The sequence below is a fragment of the Callorhinus ursinus genome, unplaced genomic scaffold (assembly GCF_003265705.2).
Source record: "Callorhinus ursinus isolate GAN/ISIS: 27379988/994484 unplaced genomic scaffold, GSC_fseal_2.0 scaffold15, whole genome shotgun sequence".
Classification (NCBI taxonomy): domain Eukaryota; kingdom Metazoa; phylum Chordata; class Mammalia; order Carnivora; family Otariidae; genus Callorhinus; species Callorhinus ursinus.
Window position 1 is genome coordinate 14,335,331 of NW_027397077.1, and position 23,568 is coordinate 14,358,898.

At 42.3% G+C, this 23,568-nt stretch overlaps 1 protein-coding gene across 22 annotated transcripts in view; it reads left to right on the forward strand.

Moving 5' to 3' along the window:
- The window catches only part of PXK (PX domain containing serine/threonine kinase like), a 74,408-nt gene that overhangs the window by 37,003 nt on the left and 13,837 nt on the right, over nt 1–23,568 (forward strand). For all 22 annotated transcript variants that reach the window (XM_025884680.2, XM_025884665.2, XM_025884681.2 and 19 more), the window contains 12 exons: nt 4,640–4,717; nt 5,259–5,332; nt 6,064–6,138; nt 8,769–8,873; nt 9,437–9,538; nt 10,889–11,050; nt 11,488–11,605; nt 12,865–12,943; nt 15,865–15,913; nt 21,679–21,756; nt 22,508–22,594; nt 23,235–23,304. In XM_025884680.2, the coding sequence (XP_025740465.1) occupies nt 4,640–4,717; nt 5,259–5,332; nt 6,064–6,138; nt 8,769–8,873; nt 9,437–9,538; nt 10,889–11,050; nt 11,488–11,605; nt 12,865–12,943; nt 15,865–15,913; nt 21,679–21,756; nt 22,508–22,594; nt 23,235–23,304 (1,077 nt within the window). The remainder of the gene's footprint in view (nt 1–4,639; nt 4,718–5,258; nt 5,333–6,063; nt 6,139–8,768; nt 8,874–9,436; nt 9,539–10,888; nt 11,051–11,487; nt 11,606–12,864; nt 12,944–15,864; nt 15,914–21,678; nt 21,757–22,507; nt 22,595–23,234; nt 23,305–23,568) is intronic.

Sequence of the window (23,568 nt, forward strand, 5' to 3'; positions counted from 1 at the left end):
AATGTGGGCAGAGATCTAAGAAGGCTGCCGAGACTCCCACCGGGACCCAAATGCTCATGAAGCCGCTGCTATTTAGAGGACACAGTCCTGTAATGAAACAATAGGGGATGGATGCTGTTTTCAGAGAGATGCTGATTTATTGCCCCCTTTGAATGAAACGTCAGAACTTGTCTTGCCTCTAGGCTGACTCACTAGCAGCTTCAGGAAAGGGAAGCCCAGGCAGTCTCCTCTGCACCAGCTTGACTGAGCCAATCCCCGGAAAACTGGGTGACCGGACGAACTTGTCCGGCTTCCTGAAACTCAAAGCATGGCCTCGGGTTCCTGAGGGCACTCTGCATACTGCCGACCTGTGGCTCTTCTATAAGCAGGGTCACTCCCCCCTTTCATGTGGATAAGGTCTCCACCTCTTATCCGCTTCCAAATGGTCTGTGGTCACCACCCCGCTCCACTTTAGCAGGATCTGAGTTCTGTGCTCATGTGGCCAAAGTCACCAAGGCTACTCTTCCTGCCTCTTGCTCTGAGGTTAAAGATGCCTGGTCAGAGGCGGACTGTGATGCCATCCTGGTCCCCAGTGGTTGGGTAACTAGGAGCTTCAGGGCATCAGCGGCTGCCTCCTCTCTCCATGACTCTCCAGCTTGGGATTTCTGATCTTTTCTTTCTTTTCCTGGGGTGCTCCAGATGACCAAGGAAATAGAGGTCCTTGGTGCTCTGTGGAGGAGTTATGAGGTGTCCATTTGTATTACCAAGTCTAATTGAGGGCCGGCTTTTGTTACAGGGAGAACAGGTGTCTCCAGTCATGAGGGGCTTATATGGGAAGACACACATGCACACATACTCCACCCCACACACACCTCACCTTGTTCATCTTATTAACGAGGTGCTGCTATCATTCAAAAGCCCCAGTGCACTGTAGCCATCTTCTCACCTCAAAACCTCAAACCCCCTCAGAATAAGGGGATTTTTTTTTTAAGATTTTATTTATTTATTTGACAGAGACACAGCGAGAGAGGGAACACAAGCAGGGGGAGCAGGAGAGGGAGAAGCAGGTTTCCCGTGGAGGAGGGAGCCTGACGCGGGGCTTGATCCCAGGACCCTGGGACCATGACTTGAGCCAAAGGCAGACCCTTAACGACTAAGCCACCCAGGCGCCCCAGAATAAGGGGATTTTTTAATGTCCATGCAGAAGTCACTTGGACCACAAATATGGAGGCTTGGATCCTGGGTCCCAGCTTTGTCATCAGCAACATTTCCCCTCTGTGAGCCTCAGATCCTCTTCTAGTCCTGAAACCCCAGGAACCCTATGAGTGGGTCAGGTAGTAGTGGGCTCAAGGAAGAAGGAGGCAGGGAGAGATGGGGCGGGGGATTATATTCAGAACCAGGGTAGGGTGCTTTGGAGAGGTCATAGGCCCGAGTCCGCTGTGCAGGCCTCTGTGGCACCACCTGCTGTAGCAGATCGGGGATCTGGAACCCAGTTGCCGGGCTGGAGTCCGCTTCTCTGTAATGATCATGGGGCTGGGACCTAGGAGCTCAAAGGCTGCACACAATGGGGGCAGCTGGTACATTCTGAGCTGAGAAGTCAGAGCTCTGTGGGAAGCACAGGATGGGCCTGAAGGCCTCGCTCTGCATTTCCTGTCTGGGGCTTGTTTCTCAGCATTTCCTGAGCATGCAGTTTTTCCCCATGTGTCTTGTCAGTATTAAGGAAATAGAGGGCAGATGCCTTTCTTTTCATGGATTTCATGTTCTTTTTTTTTTTTTTTTTAAGATTTTATTTATTTGACAGAGAGAGGGAAAACAAGCAGGGGGAGTGGGGGAGGGAGAAGAAGGCTTCCTGCCGAGCCGGGAGCCCGATGTGGGACTCTGGGACCATGACCTGTGTGGGACCATGACCTGAGCCAAAAGCAGACACTTAATGACTGAGCCACCCAGGTGCCCTGGATTTCATGTTCTGATGGGAGAGAGTGTCCACGTCCATCGAACATGTATTGAACCCTTAGTTCTTGCTTTATCAGTATTTATTGAGTGCTTACTCTGTGTCAGGTGCTGCAAATACAGCATTAAGGAAAGCATAGTCCTCTACCCCAACCCCAAGACACTTCTGCAAGGGGATTGACAGGTGAAGGTTATGGCAGAGTAGACATGGCCCAGTACCTTGAAGGTGGGCGTAGGGGTGCAGATGATCCAGTTTTGAAGGTGTTATAGGAAGGCTTCCAGAAGAGTTGATGCCTATATGGAGATTTAAGGATAAGTAGAAGTTAGCCAGGCCAAGAGGCAAGAGCCAGTGCTCCAGGAGAGAAAAAAATATTTCCATGTGGCTGTGGGCTTTTACCCAGATTAAGACGTAGCCTTCACAGCCAGAGTTCACAGTCTAGTGGAAGAGAGTAGCCCTAACACAGGACAGACCTTGAGTGAGTCCCATAGGAGAAGTTCACACGGGGCTCTGGGAGTGTAGAGAAGATGGAAGGTGGGGGGAGACCTGGCTCGGGGAGTGGCAGCTTGGGCTGAGCCTTGCAGGATAGGTGGACAGGAACGGAAAATGCAGAGGGGTGGGGTCGGGCCTGTCTTCAGGGGTCACGGCAGGTAAATCTAGGCACCGTACCACTTGTGTGGAGGGGTAAAGACAGAAAGTCAAGGTAAAGCCAGAGCTGGGTTAACACTAGTTTTAAAAGCTTGGCCTTGATTTTATAAGGAAATGAGGTGCTGGTAAATGCTTTTAAGCAGGGAGCAGATGCTTAGGATTGAGGTGTGTTACCTGAAGCTGGGGAGGGAGGGGATTCATATTGGATACAGTATAGGTAGTCATGTGATTTACTTGACAATAAATCATAGTTCAAGGGAAAGAAAATGTCCCTTCTACAATTTCCTGATTCCCTAAGGTAAAAAAAAATAAAAAAGTCTATTTCCTTGTCCTCAATTTATCAGTAACAAATCCAGCATGTTCCATTTGTTGACAGGTATGTCCCCCATTCCTAGGGCAATGTATGGTACATAGTAGCATACAGTAAATGCTGTTGAATAATGATTTTGTGGGGAATTATGAGTCACAGTTATGCACCAACTGTCCTTTACACTCTCTCAGAATGACATTGTACTGTATTTAGAAAATTATTTTGCATGATCCTTCCCAAAGTTGATATGATCTTAACTGAAAATGATGCCTTTTTAAGTTGTTTATTTTCAAGTTTTTTTTAGATTGTTTCTGTTCAAGTTGTTTTGGAAAATGCTAAAAACATTTTATATCAACATTAACTCGAGTTCCCAGCGTTGATTATGAAAATTTTATATGCTCCTGCCACACCTGATCCCTCCAAATGGTTTGTCACTTTGGGTAGTTGAACTTTGGGACATTGAACAAATGTCAGTGGAGTCAGTTTTGCATCTGGTTATCTCATGTTTTCTTCTGTGTGGACAGCATCAACAATTTACATATCGAGTCAGTAAACCAATAGTTAGTAGATTGTTTTCTTCCCTGAATGTGTCTTAACTCACAATGTACTGTAAAATACATCAAAATCACATTGTTTGCCAAGCACCAGGCATGGTAATTCCAGACGAGGTCATTCTGACATATGGAGAGCATTTCTGCTGAATCTCTCTTTCCTCGCCAGTCGGCCTGGAATGCCACGGATGCTAGCGGAGGTGAAATTCCACAGTGATTTTGCAGTATTGCTGTTTGCTTTCAGGGATCTAGAGCGGCTTCCTTTTCTCATTGTGTTGAGGGAAAATAGCAAATTACAGATGTTTCTTTTTGCAGGAACTGTAAAAGCACAGTTATTCTGATAATTTCTTAATACAGTGAACTTTAAAGAACTTTCTCTTCTCATTGTCTTCTTAAAAAAGGGGAAACGTTCTTATGATAAATGAACACAAAAAAGGAGGTGGATTTTTTCCAGTAAACAGGGGTATGGTAACGTCCCACAATAGAACTGTGTTGTTGCTGTACATAGATGTTTTTCTAAAACACTGGCTTTTATTTCCAATATATATTTAAGGCTAATCGCTTCTTTGTTGGTGAAAGCTGTAATTCCATGAGGAATGAAGACAGGATAAATATCACTTAGAGCAACATAAATACTGTTCTGAGCTGACCTCAGAACACATTTTGAGTTTTGTGCTTGGGTTGTATCCTGATGCATATATTGAATTCTTGGCTTATGCTCCCTAGTTTACATATTTTAGATCTTTCAGTTTAAAAAATATATATGTATTTTTTTCACATCATTAGTAGTTACTCTTATTAATAAACTTTTTGCTTTGGAATAATTTTAGACTTACAGAAAAACAGCAGTGATAGTACAGAGAGGTTCCATATACCACCCCTCACTAAATTTCCCCTAATGTTAACATCTTACATGACTGTGACACATTTTTCAAAACTAAGAAATCAACATTGGTGCATTACTATTAACTACAGATTTTATTCAGATTTCACTTGTTTTTCCACTATTGTCCTTTTTCTGTTCCAGGATCCAGTCTAGAATCCTACATTGCATTTACTCTCTGGCTTTTTTTTTTTTTTTTTTAATCAAGTTTTTTAAGAAGGTCATAGACTTATTAAGATTTCATTTGCAAGAGTAACATCTTAAGCATGTGGTACTTTCCTGATAGGTTGGACTGATGAGTTTCTAAAATGTCTTTGCAGAGATTGCCTTACAGCAAGTTTCCATGTTCTTCCGGTCAGAACCAAAGTGGGAGGTGGTAGAACCATTGAAAGACATAGGTGAGAAACTGGCACATGCCTGGTCTGTTCAAACAGATCACAGAACTGGACTCTTTGTCACGCTTTCCTATCTGTATCCCAAGAAAGCTCTTCAATGCAGGTGATTTCTTTTTCTTTTTGCCTTCCTACTGCTTGAAGACGCAATCCGTAACTTGTATGCTTAATGAATCTTGGGTAAAGTGCCACCTGGAGATTCAAGGGGTAGTAATGTGTACTCTCAGAGCCATCTGTCATTCTTCATCTCTCTTTCTCACGACACCTCAACTGAAGTGCCCATTTTCCTGTTCTTGTGAAGAATTTCTTTGTTTGCAGTTGTTTTGGTGTTTTCTGTGGGTTTTTTTGGTTTGGGGTTCTGTTTTGTTTTGTTTTGCTTAAGTACAGTCTTTCCCATGTCAACATTACCAAGTAGTTGTTTCACTGGTGCCTGTATTGCTATGGATAAGATTGCCAACCTTAATTTTTTGAATTACTTAGTTAATGAAACTTCTCTCTATTGATGTAAAAATTATTTGCTATGACTACATCTCTGCTTTTATGGCAGGTTGGAGGATAAGGAAGAAATATTTCTTGATGAAAATTAAAAATCAGCCAAAGGAACGGCTAGTGTTAAGCTGGGTAAGCTGGTTTTTTGCTTCAGTCTCCTTTCATGGACTTGAGATGGGTTTATGAAAGCAGATATTGAAAAAGGATAATTAAGAAATTGTACTGTGCTTCTGAGTGATGTTGTAAAGGCCTCTTCAGTCCCACATCAAAGGAGAGTCATTTTAAGTCACTTTGCTTATTCATTTGGTTATATCCATGTGATTGTATTTGATCAACTAGTAAACATCTGGAAAGAAACAGGAACAGCTTAAAACAGTTCTGGAACCTCTTTAGGATTGGCAATTTTGCAATTTATTTTAAAGAAGAAATACTTAGGCATTGCTTTATGTTATCTCTCACTTCGGGAGTTCTAGTGGTTTGGCTAATGGAATTTGATAAAAAGCATAGTTTTTGGGGTTTTTTTAAATCGTTTTGTTTTTTTAATTTTAGGTAGTTAACATACAGTGCAATATTGGTTTCTGGAGTAGCATTCAGTGATTCATCACTTATACACAACACCCAGTGCTCAGGATAACAAGTGCCCTCCTTAATACCCATCACCCAAGAGTGTCGTTAAGTCCTGGTATTTTTATGTTTGCATTCTACCTCTCCAGAAAAGCCTTGAGGCAGCAAGACTTTGTGTGGCTTTCATCTTTGGTTTACAGTCATATATTTGGACAAATGAAAAAAAGGGAAAGGTTTACAAGGAATTTTTCTTTTGATAACTTAAGACAACACCCTGATATTTTCCCCCATGTTTTCAGGCTGACCTTGGTCCCGACAAGTATCTGTCAGATAAAGATTTTCAGTGTCTAATCAAACTTCTGCCTTCCTGTTTGGTGAGTACAAGCCCTTCTATTCTTTTTCTTTTTTTACTCTTTTATTTTTAAGTAATCTCTACACCCAGCATGAGGCTCAAATGAGCACAACCCTGACATCAAGAGTCACATGCTCTACTGACTGAGCCAGCCAGGTGCCCCAAGCCCTTCTGTTATTCTAGGTGCTGACAACAGATTCAGAGCGTTTTCTTGTAGGTGACCATGGACAGAAGAGCTGGAAATGCTCTGTAGGCTCAACAGAATGGAGAGGTACAGTGGATTTCCGTTTACACTGAAATCGCTCAGGGCTACTCCCATAGTTCAGAGGCCATTTAAATGGTATTCGTGACATCGGCACAACCCATGAAACTTGATAATTTAAATGTTTACGTGTGTTTTAAGCAAATATCCGAGTAGGAAAGCACCTACTTTGTTCTCGGTGAGGATGTTTCTATCAATGGAATTGAAAGATCTGTTTCTAGCCTGAGAAAACAGAACTAATATGGATTTAGATAAGCTGGGTGAGGGAAGGCACAAAGAGCCCTTTTGCTGTCCGAGTCACTATTTTCACAGGCCAACTAGTTGGCCTTTGGGAGTGTCTGGCATTATGTATGCTAATGTACAGTTCTGATCCCAGGCCTTTAGTGGAAAGAACCACATCAGTATATTTCAGAATATGTGCAGAATGTCTTCCGGAAAAGACTAATCTGGCCAGAAAAGTGAGTTAGTATTGATGTTCTTTATCTGTGGTCTGCATGAGGATGTGGGACCCTAGAATGAGTCATTCATGAGCACAATGATGCTGACCTTTCCAATTGGGTTGGCAGGTTCATTTTTGAAGATAGAGTGTCTTGTCAAGCTAGCAAAGCCCAGCTTATAATGAGGTGTGCAGCACAGCTGAGAAAAATGCTGTGGTCTTTGTGTGCGATTAGTTGTGTGACACAGGCTCTCAGCATTCAATTCCAAATTTCTTTTAATGGCTGTGCTTTTTAAAGAAGAAGGGGATGCAGATAAGTGGTGCATATTAATTATGGAAAAGTCAGAAAACATGGGTAAGCAAAAATTAGAACATAAAACTCACCTGTAATCCCAAGCAACCAGGAGTATGAACCAAAATGTTTAGTTGTTGCTTTTCTAGAACTTTATATGGTTATTTTTGAAAAATTATACATGTATTGTTTTAAAGTCTGATTTTTTGGTTAATGGTATGCCACGCACATCTTTTATGTTGAATAAATATAGTATAACATCATTATTACTGGGTGCATATAATTATCTTTACCTCAGTTTATTCAACTAATCTTCTACAAGACATTTGGACCACTTCCAGTTTTTTGTTCTTATTTAAAAAGAAAAAAAGCCACAGTGAACAATTCAGGCTAAATATTTGTACCCATCCTTAATTATTTCATCAAATAAATAACAAGAATTAATAAGGGAGATATTTTGAGACTGTATAAATATCCTGTTCTTATCAAAGCCCCACTTGTTTTAGCTTCACTGAGATTTTCCAACTCCATCATTCCTGTTATGTTTATCAGTTGGCATTGTACTGTAAGGAAGAGCTTCCCATTCTCTCCTCTTTGTCTATTTATAGCAGTATGGACTCAAGGATTTTTATTTTATTCATTGGGTTCCTTTTTGGGGCAATGAAAGTGTTCTAAAATTAGATTGTGTGGTAGTTTGTACAGCTCTGAATAGACTGAAAACCATTGAATTGTACACAACAAATAGGTGAATTATAATGGTATGTGAACTATATTTCAATAAAGCTGTTATAATATCAACAGCAATCATTTTGATGGGATGGTCAGAAGAAACTTCATGATCAAGGACTATATTTTCCTGGGCACACCCTTCCATCCCCCAACCTACTCAACCCCTGCCCTCCCAAACCTTTGCACAGCTCAGCTCCTATGGGTTTAAATTCTAATGGTGCTCGTTTGAGCGAATGGACATTGTAATACCTGTCTGAAGCCAGTTGGTTCATGTAACCAAAATTCCAGGTCATACAAGGACTTTCAGTCATTGATTTTGTCTTACTCTCCACCCCCACTTGCTTGACGTCAATGGCCCCACCTCAGGAAGACACTGTGAATCATCATACTGCACCCTGCAAAAGAAGGATAGGAAGATTCATGCTAGCTGCTTTGGATAAGGGCCAAGATGCCAAAAGATGCTGCTTTTTCGCTTGTTTTCTGGCTTTTACGCTTGCTGGCTTGGCACCACACAGCAGTGTGAAATGTTAGGCAACACTGTGAATGAAGACACATTTATCCTGGTCCTCACTTGGCTGTGATCGGGTTTGGCTGTATTCTCTACCAGTGTACAGAGGCAGAATATTAAAACCATTATCCCCCAGACTTCTGCCTGAGCTAGGAGCATGTGCATCCCCAGGTAGATATGGAGAGCTCACCGTGCCACTTCTCCATGTCCCTTGGTCAGTATAATTTATGTTCCTTCTCTCATCTAAAGAACGATATGCTAGTTGATCATCTGATAAGAAAATGCCACATGTTCAGGGAACATCCCCACATTTATGTGCAACTAAACTGCTGAGATGGAACTTAACTCTACGTAACTAGATTCTTGATCTCAAAGGACCCAGATGCTGATGCAAGTAAATGTGAATTTCTTTTTTGTTTTGGCAGCACCCTTATATCTATCGGGTCACCTTTGCCACAGCTAATGAATCCTCTGCATTGCTTATTAGGATGTTTAATGACAAAGGAACTTTGAAGGACCTGATCTACAAGGTACTTGTGGTGCAAGTTCATGGTCATAAAGAAGTCCTCAAGTCCCTTCAGAACCTGTTACAGATACTTGATCCCTAAAGTTCCAGAAGTTAGGCCCTGAGGGTTTTATTTTAAGTTTTATTTGATTTGGAATTTATTTTGATTTTAGCAGTAAAACTACCCAGTCTGGTTAAAGAGCATTCCTTTCCCTAAATGAAATAAGGTTGAACAGGTAATGATTATGTCCATTACATTGTAGGCTGCTCATTTAGGTCAGTTTTAAAGTTTGTGTCTTTCACTTAACAAAGCAATACTGAACTATCTCAGTAGAGTTGGAAAACAAAACTTGGGGGTCTGCTAAGGCCAAGACCAGGCCCAGCTACACTGGACCAGAGAAGGGATGGAACTCAGGGCAGCCTCTTTCTATCAACTGTACAGACTCTTATACTTTAAAAACCTATATCCTGTGAGCTGCCCTCATCTGGCACCCCCAGCTGCTTAGAGTCCTGCCTGGTCCAGGAGGCTACGTGTGGGATACAGACCCTCTGCTGCTCGCCTTATATGCTCTTTGTGCTTTTCCAAAGGCAAAACCAAAAGACCCATTCCTAAAGAAGTACTGCAACCCTAAGAAGATTCAGGGCCTTGAACTCCAGCAAATAAAAACATACGGGCGGCAAATATTGGAGGTAAGAGGTATTTAAAATTTGCTTAGGTTGCATTGGAATTTCATCCAGATTACAGTATTCTTTTGGGAAAGTTCTTAGGCAATATTCAAAATAATTTAAGTTGTCTGATCGCTTATAAACTGACGGCATTGTCCTATTTTATCCCAAAAAACAAATACTTGAGACTAAGGCAACCAATTCAGATCTACAGAATTCCAAAATCTTAGCTACTGGCATTTAGTGTCTGATTTTTAAGAAGTTCACTGTGTAGATACCAACTTTTGTATTATGTTTGGTTGATCTTTATCTTTGTGCCAATTTTATCAATACATAACCATATGGCTCTCTTGCAGAAGTGTAACTAGCATGAAAAGCCTTTCCTGTATCACTCTCTAGAGCAGTGTTCTCCAGGCTTCTTGGATTGTGTGACCCTATCAGTGAAAACAATTTAAACAAAACTCCCCCCAATATTACACATATATAACTATTATATGCATGCACTACTACTAATATATGTTGTATATTATAAGTGAGGAAAGAAGGAGTTTTTTTTTTTTTTTTTTTTTTTCAAGTAGGCTCCACACCCAGTGCGGAGCCCAACACGGGGCTTGAACTCATGACCCTGAGATCAAGACCTGAGCTAAAATCAAGAGCTGGACACTTAACTGACTGAGCCACCCAGGCACCCCGGAAAGAAGGAGATTAAAAACAAACAAATAGAAAGAGAAGTTGTCATATTTTCTTCCAGTCCTCAGTAGATTGTCCTGGGCACCCCCTTTGGCTAGCACTGCTCTAGTTCATAAGGTCATTATGGGTGTATCTCCAGGCATCTCTTTTGCTGGGTGAGCCACTGTTTATGAAATGGCAGCTGAAAAGTTTGCTTCTTTCTGTGGGAGCCTGTCCTGTGTTCCTATTAATAAATAGCATAATATATTCTGAGAAGAGATTGGTCTAGGGATGTTTTTAGCTCAACCCCTTTTTCTGGACAACTGGCCGATGCCCTGACATGATAGCTTTACTCATCTGTGCGGGAGGGTCAAGACTTTGGCCCAAAAACTGCTGGCCTGTTGAGATCAGAAAGTGCTTGAAATCAAGCCTTTTGGTATCAAAGCTGTTAAGCCCAAGCGGATTCAGGCTGCTCCTTTGTTCTTTGGAAATGAGGGAGGTTGGCCTTGCATCTCACAGCTGGAAAGCATTCAGCATCACCCCCTTTTCCAAAGAAATGGATGGAGGTGGCATTTGTCTTTAGGAATCTCCTCAGTGACCTGTTCGGTTTTGTTTCAAAATACATTGACTTAAAAACAAAGTTTAGCCTATCTCATAGCTGAATGAGTTGGAGGGAAAATGTAACCTATACGTATTTTCTAATAGGTACTAAAGTTTCTACATGACAAGGGATTCCCTTATGGGCATCTTCATGCCTCCAATGTGATGCTAGATGGTGACACTTGCCGGCTGCTAGACCTTGAGAATTCTTTATTGGGCCTTCCTTCCTTCTACCGATCCTATTTCTCACAATTCAGGAAAATCAATGTAAGTTGCTAGAAGTAATGAAAATAGCAATTTCATTTTTAGGTATAAATGTTCTCCATGGCAGGACCCATGACCTGCCCATGTAAGAAATATGCAGGGTATGTGTAAGGTACAGGCAGGGTAGGCCATGCCTTTTGGCTGTGTTCTCTCACAGAGCACCACTCTATCTTTAAGAGCTTTGTTGAAATGGTAGATGGGACAACGAGGGATATAGAATCACTGACTGGAAAACAATGGAGAGTAGAACCAAGACCTTGGGTCAGAGCAGTGCCTTTGGAGCTTTTGCACAAGGCCTTGGAGTTGTGTTTTCACTACCAATTATGAGTGGGGTTGCCCCTGGGCCATGTTTTTCTCAGTGTAAGCCTAGGGAAGGAGCATTGGGATTCACAAAGCCAAACTGAAGGATAACCGTGCTGCTGCTCTCTTGTCTTCCACAGACATTGGAAAGCGTGGACGTCCACTGCTTTGGCCACTTACTGTATGAAATGACTTATGGACGACCGCCAGACTCAGTGCCTGTAGATTCCTTCCCTCCAGCACCGTCTATGGCTGTGGGTCAGTATGGGGTTTGGAGGAGTCTTCTGGGCCCTGGTAGTCTGCAGAGCTACTTTACCCCCTTTCCAAAGTCCAGGAAGGACCCAGAGGAAGTTCCCATGCTCTATAGCCAGCCAAATCCCATTTAAAAGTAAACCAGGTCTGAGTGATTTATTTAAATTCATTTCACTAAAAATTCAGATGGCTTGTCCAATTGTCAGGCTATCTGAAACCTCAGGAGACATATTGTAACTGCGTTCGAATTTTGGAAGCAGGAGGTTGTAAAGAGAAGTCTGGCCAGACTGAGTCTGATATAGAAGCAGAAGCTAGGAACAGGCAAATTGAAGCCAGCCTTTCAACACAGGCAGGTGTCAAGGGCCAGACCAAGGCTGGAGTGGGACCTGCAAGGAACAAGAGAGCCATGGGCCGGACATCTGGTAGATAAAAGTTTGGCAGGCCGAGAACGGGGAAAGGTAGGCAGGAATACAGACACCTGGCAAATTGGATCCAGGCGTTCTTCCAGCCTTACTTAGGGGGCTGAGGAGGGGCAGAGGACAGGCTGGAGACACCTTTGGGAGAGAGACATAGGGACTGATGCAGACTCATCCAGGGACCCTTTCATCCTGTCCACAGCCCGCTTAGAACTCACTGTTAGAGCACTAAGAGGGGAGGGGAGGGTAGCTCTTGGACCACCGAGCCTTCGAGGTGTGCAAGCTAACCCTCCACCAAGTGCTGGTTTTGTGTCAAATGAGGTGGTTCAAGAGTACAGGCCCTGAGACTACTTTGTGTTGAGTTCGAACAGCTGAAACTGAACAGTGACCTGTGAGTAGAAAAATCTGGCTGCTTTTGTTTATATCATCCAAGGTGTTGGATGATGAGATATCAACAATTGGCATCTTGTGTGCTGGTTTTGATTAAAAAGCAAACAAGCAGCAAAATGTCTTTCGAGTTCAGAATTTTCTGTGTAGTGTTTACTTCTCTTCTAAGAGAGCAAACACTTTTATGAATGATATCTGGAATCCTTCCTCCAATTATCTTTGAAATATATTTAGCTTTCTGTCAGCATGTGGTTTCTGCACCATTTATTCTGAGTCATTGGTAACATGGTATTGCCAACATTCCCCTTCCCGATGTATGCCATCTGTCTGTGCGTGAAGAGTTTTGACACCGTCCTGCTCAGTCTGCAGACAGTTGTTGCAAAGTGGTGTCAAACTTTTCGTCACCAAGTGGATTTGCCAGCATGTTCTGTGGAACTAAAATGTGTATCTGTTCATTTCAAGTGGCCGTGTTGGAGTCTACGCTGTCTTGTGAAGCCTGTAAAAATGGCATGCCTACCGTCTCCCGGCTCTTACAGATGCCGTAAGTCAATCACACGCCTTGGTTGTCACCTTCCTAACTGTGTAGAATGCTGGACCGCTAAGCCAGGTGCCTGGTGCCATGGTCAAGACTCAGGTGTGGTCCTTGCAGAGTTGAAGTGACGTGCTTGCTGTCGGTCACGCGCAGCATGATATCATGACCTCTCCTCATGACCTCTCCACTACTGTGGTCTGATTGCTCTCCCTTCATGTCCGCATCTTCACACGTGTCTCTTGCTGTCGATGTTAGTTAGCGTCCTGTGTGTGTACACGTGCCCCCTGCCGCTGCTTAGGACATTCTGACGGAGGGCCTGCTTGTGCGCTGTCCATGGTCCTGTTTCCACGCACCAGCTGGCCCTCTCCGTGGCTGGTTCTGCCCTCTCAGAGGAGAGCAGTGTGTTTCTGACCCCCACCCCCCCCACCCCATGCACTCATTTGTTCCTTTGCTCTCTGGGTAACATCGATTACACATCTAACAGGTACCAGGCATTGTGCAAGGGGCTTGGAGAGCAGAAGACATTCTCCCTTAAACCGGGTTATGACTAGTTCATCAGGACCATGGAAATAGTGCTGCAGGGCCTTGCCTCCAGCTATGTTCTCTGTCCCTTCTTGGAGAGGGCAGCAGCGTGGTTAAGAAGGGTGTGTCTGAGGTTAGACAGCCCGGAGGTGGACCCAGCCTTACCACTTCGACCTGAGTGACCTTGGGCAGGTTTCCTGCATCTGAAAGCGGAGGCTCCTTATCTGGGAAATGGGGATAGGAATAGGCCCCACCAGAGAGGGTTGTGGGCAGGATTGAATGAGACAATTCCTAGTGAAGCACCAGTTACTTAACAAGTGCCTATTGAGTGTTACTTGTGACGAGTATTGATTCAGCGTGTATTTTGTGAGCATCACGTGCCGTGCGGTGTGGTGCACCCAGTGCGTTGTCTCTACCAGCTTGTTGTATAACAGATGTACTCAGGAAATAGTGATGTGGGGAAACAGGGCAGGGCTTAGCTTGAATGCATATGGCCAGAGCTCAGAGGAGGTCCATGTGTTTAGAGAGGGTCTGCTGTAGCCCAGGCGCTGTCCTAGGCCCTGTGGAAGCCGTGCCGAGCTGCCCCAGCCCCCGCCCCAGCCCCTGCCTGTGGATGTGACATATTTAAAGTTCGACTGACACTGGCATGTCCCTCTCCCAAGCAGCCACCATTAACAGCAATGTGAATATGGAAGAATAGACCCAATTAGGGAAATGAAATAATTTTCATACAAACTGTTAAAAGAACATGCATTTGTAGTTAGGGAACAGCCTGGATTCCTGTTGATTTACTTGGGTTTGCATTTGCAGCCCCCACGTTCCAGAGCTCTTCCATTCTCCTCCCAGCCTTCCAAGTCTAAAGGGAATCCACATTGTTTTTTCCTCACTGAAGTCTTTCTACCCTGTGGCCTTCACCCTTGAGAATACTTGAAGAGGCGTGAACTATGTTCAATTAAAACTCGTTTTCTGGAAGTAAATAGGCCTGTGCCCTTGACGGAGAGTTCTGTCTCCACCTCCAGAGCTGCCCAGGGAACACTGTGGGGAAAAGTTAACTGTTTCGTTTCTACTTGTGAAGTATTTCCTGTTTTTTAAAAAGGGGAACTCCTCAAGGCAAGACTCCCACATAGCCATGTGGGCACTGCCCAAGCAACCATTTAAATTCTCCATACTGTCTTAGCCAAAGTAGTTCAGAATTCCTCATGCTGTTGTTTTTAGTCACATAATATTTGAAGAGAGAATTGACATGCTCTAAAAGCTGCCTTTTTTTTTAAGGGAGTACAAGAAACACTTCTTAGAAGAAAATATTTTCTTGTTAGATTCCAATCAGAACAGTTTCTACTTACACATTTTTATTTTACTGAGCTCTAGAATAAATTTTTTAAAGATTTGTTTATTTTAGAGAGAGAGTGAGAGCAGGGGGAGGGGCAGAGGGCGAAGGAGAGAGAAAGAATCTTAAGCAGGCTCCGCGCTGAGCACGGAGCCCAATACAAGGCTTAATCTCACCACCCTGAGATCATGACCTGAGCTGAAACCAAGAGTCAGACACTTAACTGACTATGCCACCCGTAGAATAAATTTTATCCTTTTCTGGGATTTAATAAAAAAGGGGGGAATTGGGTAGGGTATGTGCTATGGTGAGCGCTGTGAATTGTGCAAGACTGTTGAATCACAGATCTGTACTTCTGAAACAAATAATGCAACATATGTTAAGAAAAAAGAAAAAGAAGAAAATAGCAGGAGGGGAAGAATGAAGGGGAGTAAGTCAGAGGGGAAGATGAACCATGAGAGATGATGGACTCTGAAAAACAAACTGAGGGTTCTACAGGGGAGGAGGGTAGGGGGATGGGTTAGCCTGGTGATGGGTATTAAAGAGGGCAAGTTCTACATGGAGCACTGGGTTTTATGCACAAACAATGAATCATGGAACACTACATCAAAAACTAATGATGTAATATATGATGATTAACATAACAATAAAAAATTTAAAAAAGGGGAAATTGGTTATTCTGTTTATAAATACCTACTGCATAAATTATTTGCAGTATAATAAATATAACAATATAATAAAATAATGGTTTGCAAAACTAATTTTTTAAAGTGTGTATTACGTTACTATATAGCATGAGAGGACTGTTGCCCTGCAGTGTGGGGAAATAACCTTCAGTACAGGGCTGACCCAGCCTCTCCCTGGTAGCACCTCTGATACTGGGGGGCAGGGGTATGTGCTGAGGTTTTTCTGCAGTCACATCGGGTGGCCTCTAAACTTGGAGTTTGTTGATAAGCATGAAATGGTGGACTGGGCCAGGGCTGGGGCATGTGGGAACCTCATGGGCTAAAGATGTCTCATTCTGTTTTGATCCTGTTCTGAGAGGACAGCTGGCTTAAGATTTTGTTTCTTTTCTTAACAGATTATTCAGTGATGTTTTACTAACCACTTCTGAAAAGCCACAGTTTAAGGTAAAGCAAATCATATCTTCTTTTGGTTTGTGACATATATAAGTTGATTTTGAAACTTAGTGCTTTTAAAAAAATGACTGAAGTAGAACTGACATACAACATTATATTAGTTTCAGGTGTAAAACAACATTATAACTACAATATGGTAATCACCACAGTAAGTCTAGTTCACGTCTATCACTATGTATGTTATAATTCTTTTCTTCTTGTGGTGAGAACTTTTAAGATTTACTTTCTTAGCAACTTTCAAGTATATAATACAGTATATTAATAATAGTCACCATGCTGTACATTATATCCCTGTGACTTATTATTTTGGAACTGGAAGTTTGTACCTTTTGCCCCCTTCACCCGTTTCATCTGTCCCCCCACCCCGACCCTTGCAACCACCATTCTGTTTTCTGTGAGCGATCTTTTCTCTATGAGTTCAGGTTTTGTTTTGTTTTTAGATCCCACATGTAAATGAGATCATATGGTATTTGTCTTTCTCTGTCTGACTTATTTCACTTAGCATAATGACCCTAAGCTCCATTCATGTTGTTGCAAATGGAAGGATTTCTTTTTTTTTAAGTGGCTGAGTAACATTCCATCGTATATACCCACATTTTCTTTATCCATTCATCCGTTGATAGACACTTAGGTTGTTTCCGTGTCTTGGTGTAAATAATGCTGCAATGAACATGGGAGTGCATATCTTTTTGATTTAGTGTTTTCATTTCCTTTAGATACATACCCAGAAGTGGAATTGCTGGCTTGTATGGTATTTTTAATTTTTTGAGGAACCTCCATACTGTTTTCCCAATTTACATTCCATTAATCTTGTAAAGGTTTTTTTCTCCACATCCTCACCAACAGTTGTTATGTTGTCATTTTGATACTAGCCATTGTAGCAGATGTTAGGCGATATCTCTTGTGGTTTTGATTTGCATTTCCGTGATTAGTGATGTTGAGCACCTTCTCATTACTTGTTGGCCATCTGTGTGTCAAGTTAGTGCTTTTTTTAATCAAACAGAAGGTACAGTAATTTTTTTATTGACGTATAGTTAACATACGATATCCTCTTAGTTTACGTACATCAAAGTGATTTGATATTTTTTATACATTATGAAATGATCCCCACAATAAGTCTAGTTAACATCTATCATCACACAAAGTCATTAAAATATTGACTGTATTCTCTATGCTGCAATGAACATGGCTTATGTATTTTATAACTGGAAGTTTAGGTACAGTATTTATGATAGCGAAAATTTGAAAACAATCTAAATGTTCTACAATTAGGGACTAGCTTAACAATTTATGGTACATCTGTTTGATAAAATGTTTTTTATCTAATAAAAGTAAAATTTATAAAGACATTGTAGTAGCATGGAAAGTGATTATTTGGGCTAAGGGGAAGAAGAAGCAGGATATAAAATACAGTGTATAAAAATGTATTCACCTGTGTCTAGCAGAAAGGCAGGAAGGAAGCATCCTGGTAAGTAGCAGCTTTGTGTGGTATCGTGGGAAGTACAGGAGCTTTGGAACCCAGAAAACCCAGGATGATGCCTTACTTTGCTTTTTTAATACCAGCCATTTATCTATGGATGCTTTTCTCAGACACAACATTTTTTTTTAAAGATTTTATTTATTTATTTGTCAGAGCGAGAGAGAGAAAGAGAGAGAGAGCATGAGCAGGGGGAGTGGCAGGGAGAGGGAGAAGCAGACTCCCCACTGAGCAGGGAGCCCGACGCAGGGCTTGATCCCAGGACCCTGGGATCATGACCTGAGCTGAAGGCAGCCACTTAACTGAGCCACCCAGGCGCCCCATCAGACATGACATTTGACATTTTGGATCAGATGGTTGTTTGTTGTGGGGACTGTCCTGTGCGTTGTTGGAGGTTAAGTGACATCCCTGGCCTGTCCCCACTAGATGTGAGCAGTGCTTCCCTTCTGCCCCACACATTGTGACGATAAAAAATGTCTCCCCGGGAGGGATGGGGTGGCTGGGTGATAGACATTGGGTAGAGTATGTGCTATGGTGAGCGCTGTGAATTGTGCAAGACTGTTGAATCACAGATCTGTACTTCTGAAACAAATAATGCAATATATGTTAAGAAAAAAGAAAAAGAAGAAGATAGCAGGAGGGGAAGAATGAAGGGGAGTAAGTCAGAGGGGGAGACGAACCATGAGAGACAATGGACTCTGAAAAACAAACTGAGTGTTCTAGAGGGGAGGGGGGTGGGGGGGATGGGTTAGCCTGGTGATGGGTATTAAAGAGGGCACGTACTGAATGGAGCACTGGGTGTTATGCACAAACAATGAATCATGGAACACTACATCAAAAACTAATGATGTAATGGATGGTGATTAACATAACAATAAAAAAATAAAAAGTCTCCCCAAATTGCCAAATGTCCCCTAGAGAGAGAAGGGGGCAAGACCACCCCTATCTGAGATCCACTCATCTGTGGGCCTGATCTTTGAGTTGATGTTTATTCAGCATGTACAATTGGTGAGTAATGCCTGTTTATTGTCCTCGGTCAACTGAGATGGTTCATATGAGCACCTGGCCGGGGCGGGGTGGCTCTCCTCAGGGCTCGCAGTTAGTTTTGGTCTGGGCAGTAGAATAAAGGGTGATTCTTCCTCCTTTCCATATTCCAAAAAAACATGTAATACTATTATGATGAAATTCCGTTTAGGAAAAACAAAAACAAGGTGGGGTCAGAAGATTGTACAGGAGAGGAAGACATTTTCCTCTGTCCTGTTTTGCCAGTCAGAGGAGTTCTGACAAAAATAGCTTGTTTGGATCTGAGGTAGGAAAGAAAAACATTTAAATCCATCTCTTCTTCATTGAAAGTCCCCAGGAAATATATTCAGTCTTGTAAATAAATATGCTCTTCCCAACCCTGAAAGTCCAGCCCAGGAATTATTATTAGACCTTGTTCTTTCTCTGAATCAGAGAGTCTGTGCAACAATGACAACATGATTTTAAAAACCAAGGTTAATTTCTTGTGTATGTACTTTCTTTCTGGAAAGATAGACAAGAAACTGGTGACATTTGTTGCCTCCATGGAAGAGAACTAGTTGGCAGACTTTTTACTGTGTCTCTACCCTTTCATATCTTTGAATTTTGAACCATATTACCTACTCAAAGGTTTTTAAATTTAAATTTTTAAAAGAATAATAGAGACAGTTCAACATGATCCAGGCGTCTGTTTCCCAGGCCTGAGCTCCTTGTGGCTTGAGCAACTAATAAATTAAGAAATGACAGGCACAGCATACCAGGTACCAGGCTGTTGTTAAGTGGACCTTCCGGCAGGCTCAGTTGGTAGCTCAGGTCATGATCTCAGGTTGTGGGATTGAGCCCTCCTTCCGTTGGGCTCTGTGCTGGAGACTGCTTAAGATTCTCTCTCTCCCTCTGCTCCACAACCCCCCCCCCCCTGCTGCCACACTCTCTCTCTCAAAAAAAAAGAGTGTCTTCTGGCAGGAAAAAGCTTAAGCTTGTGAAATTCAGAAAGTTAATTTTTCACAGAGAAAATTCTTCTGAAGTTATAAAATATTACAGTTACTTGAATTTGTGTGTTCCAATATATTTTTATTTTAATTATAAAAAACATAAATTATCCTCTTAACCATTTTTAAGTGTACACTTCAGTAATGTTAACTGTGTTCACATTTGTTGTGTAACATATCCCTAGAACTTTTTTTTTTAAGAATTTATTTATTTATTTGACAGAGAGAGACACAGCGAGAGGGAACACAAGCAGGGGGAGTGGGAGAGGGAGAAGCAGGCTTCCCGCGGAGCAGGGAGCCCGATGCGGGGCTCGATCCCAGGACCCTGGGATCATGACCTGAGCCGAAGGCAGACACTTAACAACTGAGCCACCCAGGTGCCGCCCCCAGAACATTTTTATCTTGGTAACTGAAACTAGAGGCCCATCGAACAACTCCCCGTTAACCCATTCCCAGCCCTTGGCAAATACAGTTCTACTTTCTGCTTCTATGACTTTGACTAGTTCAGGTGTCTCATACAAATGTAAGCATACAGTATTTGTTCTTTCGTGACTGGCTTATTTCACGCAGCGTAGTATCCTCTGTGTTCATTGGTGTTACAGCATGTGACAGGATTTCTTTTTTTTTTTCTAAGATTTTATTTATTTATTTGAGAAAGAGAGAGAGCACGAGTGAGGGGAAAGGAACAGAGAGAGAGGGAGAAGCAGGCTCCCTGCTGAGCAAGGAGCCCAATACAGGACTCGATCCCAGGACCTCTGGATCATGACCTGAGCCGAAGGCAGATGCCTAACGACTGAGCCACCCAGGCGCCCCAGGATTTCTTTCTTTTTTTTTTTGAAGGCTGAATACTATTCTACTGTATGCATATACTACATTTTGTTTATCTTTTCCTCTGTGGATGGACATTTGAGCTGTTTTCACCTCTTGGCTATTGTGAATAATGCTGCAGTGGGTGCACGTATCTTTTCAGGACCCTGCTTTCAGTTCTTCTGGATGTGTACCCAGAAGTGGGATTGCTGGATCATGTGGTATTTCTGTTTTTAGCCTTTTGAGGAACTCCGTGCTGTCTTCCACCACAGCTGCACCATTTCATGTTCCCACCGTCAGTGCACGAGGGCTCCAATTTCTCCACGTCCTCACCAACACTTGTTATTTTCTGCTTTTTCAGTAGTGACGATCCTAATGTGTGTGAGGTGCTATCTCAGCATGGTTTGATTTACATTTCTCTAATGATGAGAGATGATGATTAATCTTTTCATACACTTGTTGCCCATTTGTAAATCTTCTTTGGAGAAATGTCTCTTCAGGACCTTTGCCCATTTTTTTTCCCTCTTAGATTTTCTGATCTTTTTTTTTTTTTTTTTTTCCAGCTTTATTCTGGTATAATCTATTTTTTGTGACACATCCGTTTTTCCATCAGGTTGCTTATTTTTTTTTGTTGGGTTATAAGAGTTCTTTATATATTTTGGCTATTAATCCCTTATTAAATATATGATTTCCAGTTATTTTCTCCCATTCCATAGGTTCCTTTTTACTCTCTTGTTTCCTTTGATACACAGAAGTTTCTCAAAAGTTCCATCTGTCTCTTGTTGCTTTCCTTGCCTGTGTTCTTGGCGTCTTACCAAAATCATTGTCAGATCCAATATCTTAAAGCTTTTGTTTTGTTCTAGGAGTTTTATAGTTTTGGGTCTTCAGTCCAATTTTGAGTTAATTTTTGCATAGAGTATAAGGTGAGGGTCCAGCTTCATTTTCTCACATGTAGATACTCAATTTTCCCAGCACCATTTATCGAAGACACTGTCCTTTCTCTATACTTTTTGGCACCCTATTCAAATGTCGTTTCACCATATACGTAAGGTTTATTTCTAGGCTCTCTATGCTGTCCGGTTGTTCTGTGTGTCTGTCTGTATGCCAATATGACATTATTTTGATTACTGTAGTTTTGTAATATATTTTGAAATCAGGAAGTGTGATGCTTCCAATTTTGATCTTCTTTTTCAAGATTGTTTTGGCATTTTGGGGCCCCTTGAGTATTACTTGAATTACATGAAACATACCATGTTTATTTATGTGTTTTATATATTCATTACTAAAAAATGGTAATGAGGTGAGCATGTTGGGGATGGATAGTATTCAAGTGGTTATCTTGTAACTGATTCTATTGCAGATTCCCTCCTTCATGATAACCAACTGCTCCTTTATTAAAACCAGGACTTAAGAGAATCTCTGGCCATTTTACTCAATGGGTTATGTACTTTCTCTTCTTTCAGATCCCCACAAAGTTAAAAGAGGCATTGAGAATTGCCAAAGAATGTATAGAAAAAAGACTAATTGAAGAACAGAAACAGGTAAATTGCTAGTAGCTCCTTATTGCCTTTTTTTTTTTTAAGATTTTATTTATTTATTTGACAGAGGGAGAGAGCACAAGCAGGGGGAACAGTAGAGGGAGAGGGAGTGGGAGAGGGAGAAGCAGGCTCCCCACCAAGCAGGGAGCCCAAGGCAGGGCTCGATCCCAGGACCCTGGGATCATGACCTAAGCCAAAGGCAGACGCTTAACCATCTGAGCCACCCAGGCGCCCCCTCCTTATTGCCTTTTGATCTTTTAGCATTTGGATCCTTTGTCGTGGTATTCACAGTGACTTACTTTTGGCTGGTTGTTATTCCATAAACATTTCTTGCTTCCTTGCTCTGAACCGGCCTCCATGCTCAGTGTTGTGAGATAGCCTGTTACTTCACAGTCCTGCCCTCAAGGTGCTCAGCCTGTGGGGAAACAAGCACATCCATAACGCGTGGTCTTCCTTTATGATTGGGGCAGGTGGGGTAGTAGTGGCGGGCACATGTGGTCCTTGCTCTGAAGGTGCTGGGAGCCACACATGTCTTCCATAGAAGAGAGAAGGGCAGGAAGGAACAGGGGGAAACGAGAAAGGTCTTCATCTTCTGGCAGACTCTTCTCCCAGACATCCAGACCCAAGCTTGGAGGCAGACAGGCTGAGCAAGGACAGAATTTTCATCCAGAATAATTTGATTTGGCAAAACATGTTAGAGATTTTCATTAACATAAGATACACTTAATTTGTGGTGAATTGTGGTCTCTCAAAGATTTACCAGCATCGAAGACTGACAAGAGCTCAGTCTCACCATGGATCTGAAGAAGAAAGGAAAAAGAGAAAGATTTTAGCTCGAAAGGTAAGCCTGGTGTCTCTGAATTCTCTGTGAATTTTTTTTTTTTTAAGATTTTATTCATTTATGAGAGAGAGACAAAGCATGAGTAGGGGGAGAGGAAGAAGCAGGCTCCCCACTGAGCGGGGAGCCGGACGCCAGGCTCCATCCCAGGACCCTGAGATCATGACCTGAGCCAAAGGCAGACGCTTAACAACTGAGCCACCCAGGCGCCCCCTCTCTGTGGATTCTTGGCTACATGTGAAGAAAGCTGTAGGTTAATAGTGCACATTTAGTTAACGGCAAGATTTTGTGCTATATCTCCTTGAAAGCTAAAACTATTTCCAGATGACTGTTTTGCAGCTTTTAAAAAAGTCACATAATATCAGCAGAGAAATGGACCATATAGTTTCCTGGCTTGCTGGGATGATTACAGCCCAATGTAATTGGGGAGAATGACTGGCCTGAGATAGTAAACTCAGCATTCTTGGTTTTATTTGCCTTTCTGGTTGTGGCTTGTGGCTTCTTAACTGTATTAAGTTATGGGGCCAAATATGACCTTGTATGTAGCTAGTTTAACTGTGTGCCTGGAAAATACTTGTATTCTAACTCTCAGCTTCAGTGTGTTTATTCTTTGCTGTTCCCCATCTCTCTTTTATTTTTAAAGAAGTCAAAACGATCTGCTGTTGAAAATAGTGAAGAGCATTCAGCAAAATACAGCAACTCCAATAATTCAGGTAACTGGTTATAGATTGTAGTGGGGCCTCTGGGCCCAAAGGTCAGGACTAGGAGTCAAGAGTTTTTGGCTTCTGGTGGCCAGAGACTGAGCAGTATAGGGAACAAAAGGACCCTGCCGCTAGTAAAGAATTGTGACAGCATTCACGGGCTCACAGGACTCAAGTGCTAGAAGAATCCTCAGAGGTTATGGGGTAACCCAGCCTCTGCACTGATTGCGAGACTTGGTCAGCCAAAGATGAGCATTAGGCATGGATGGAAAACCA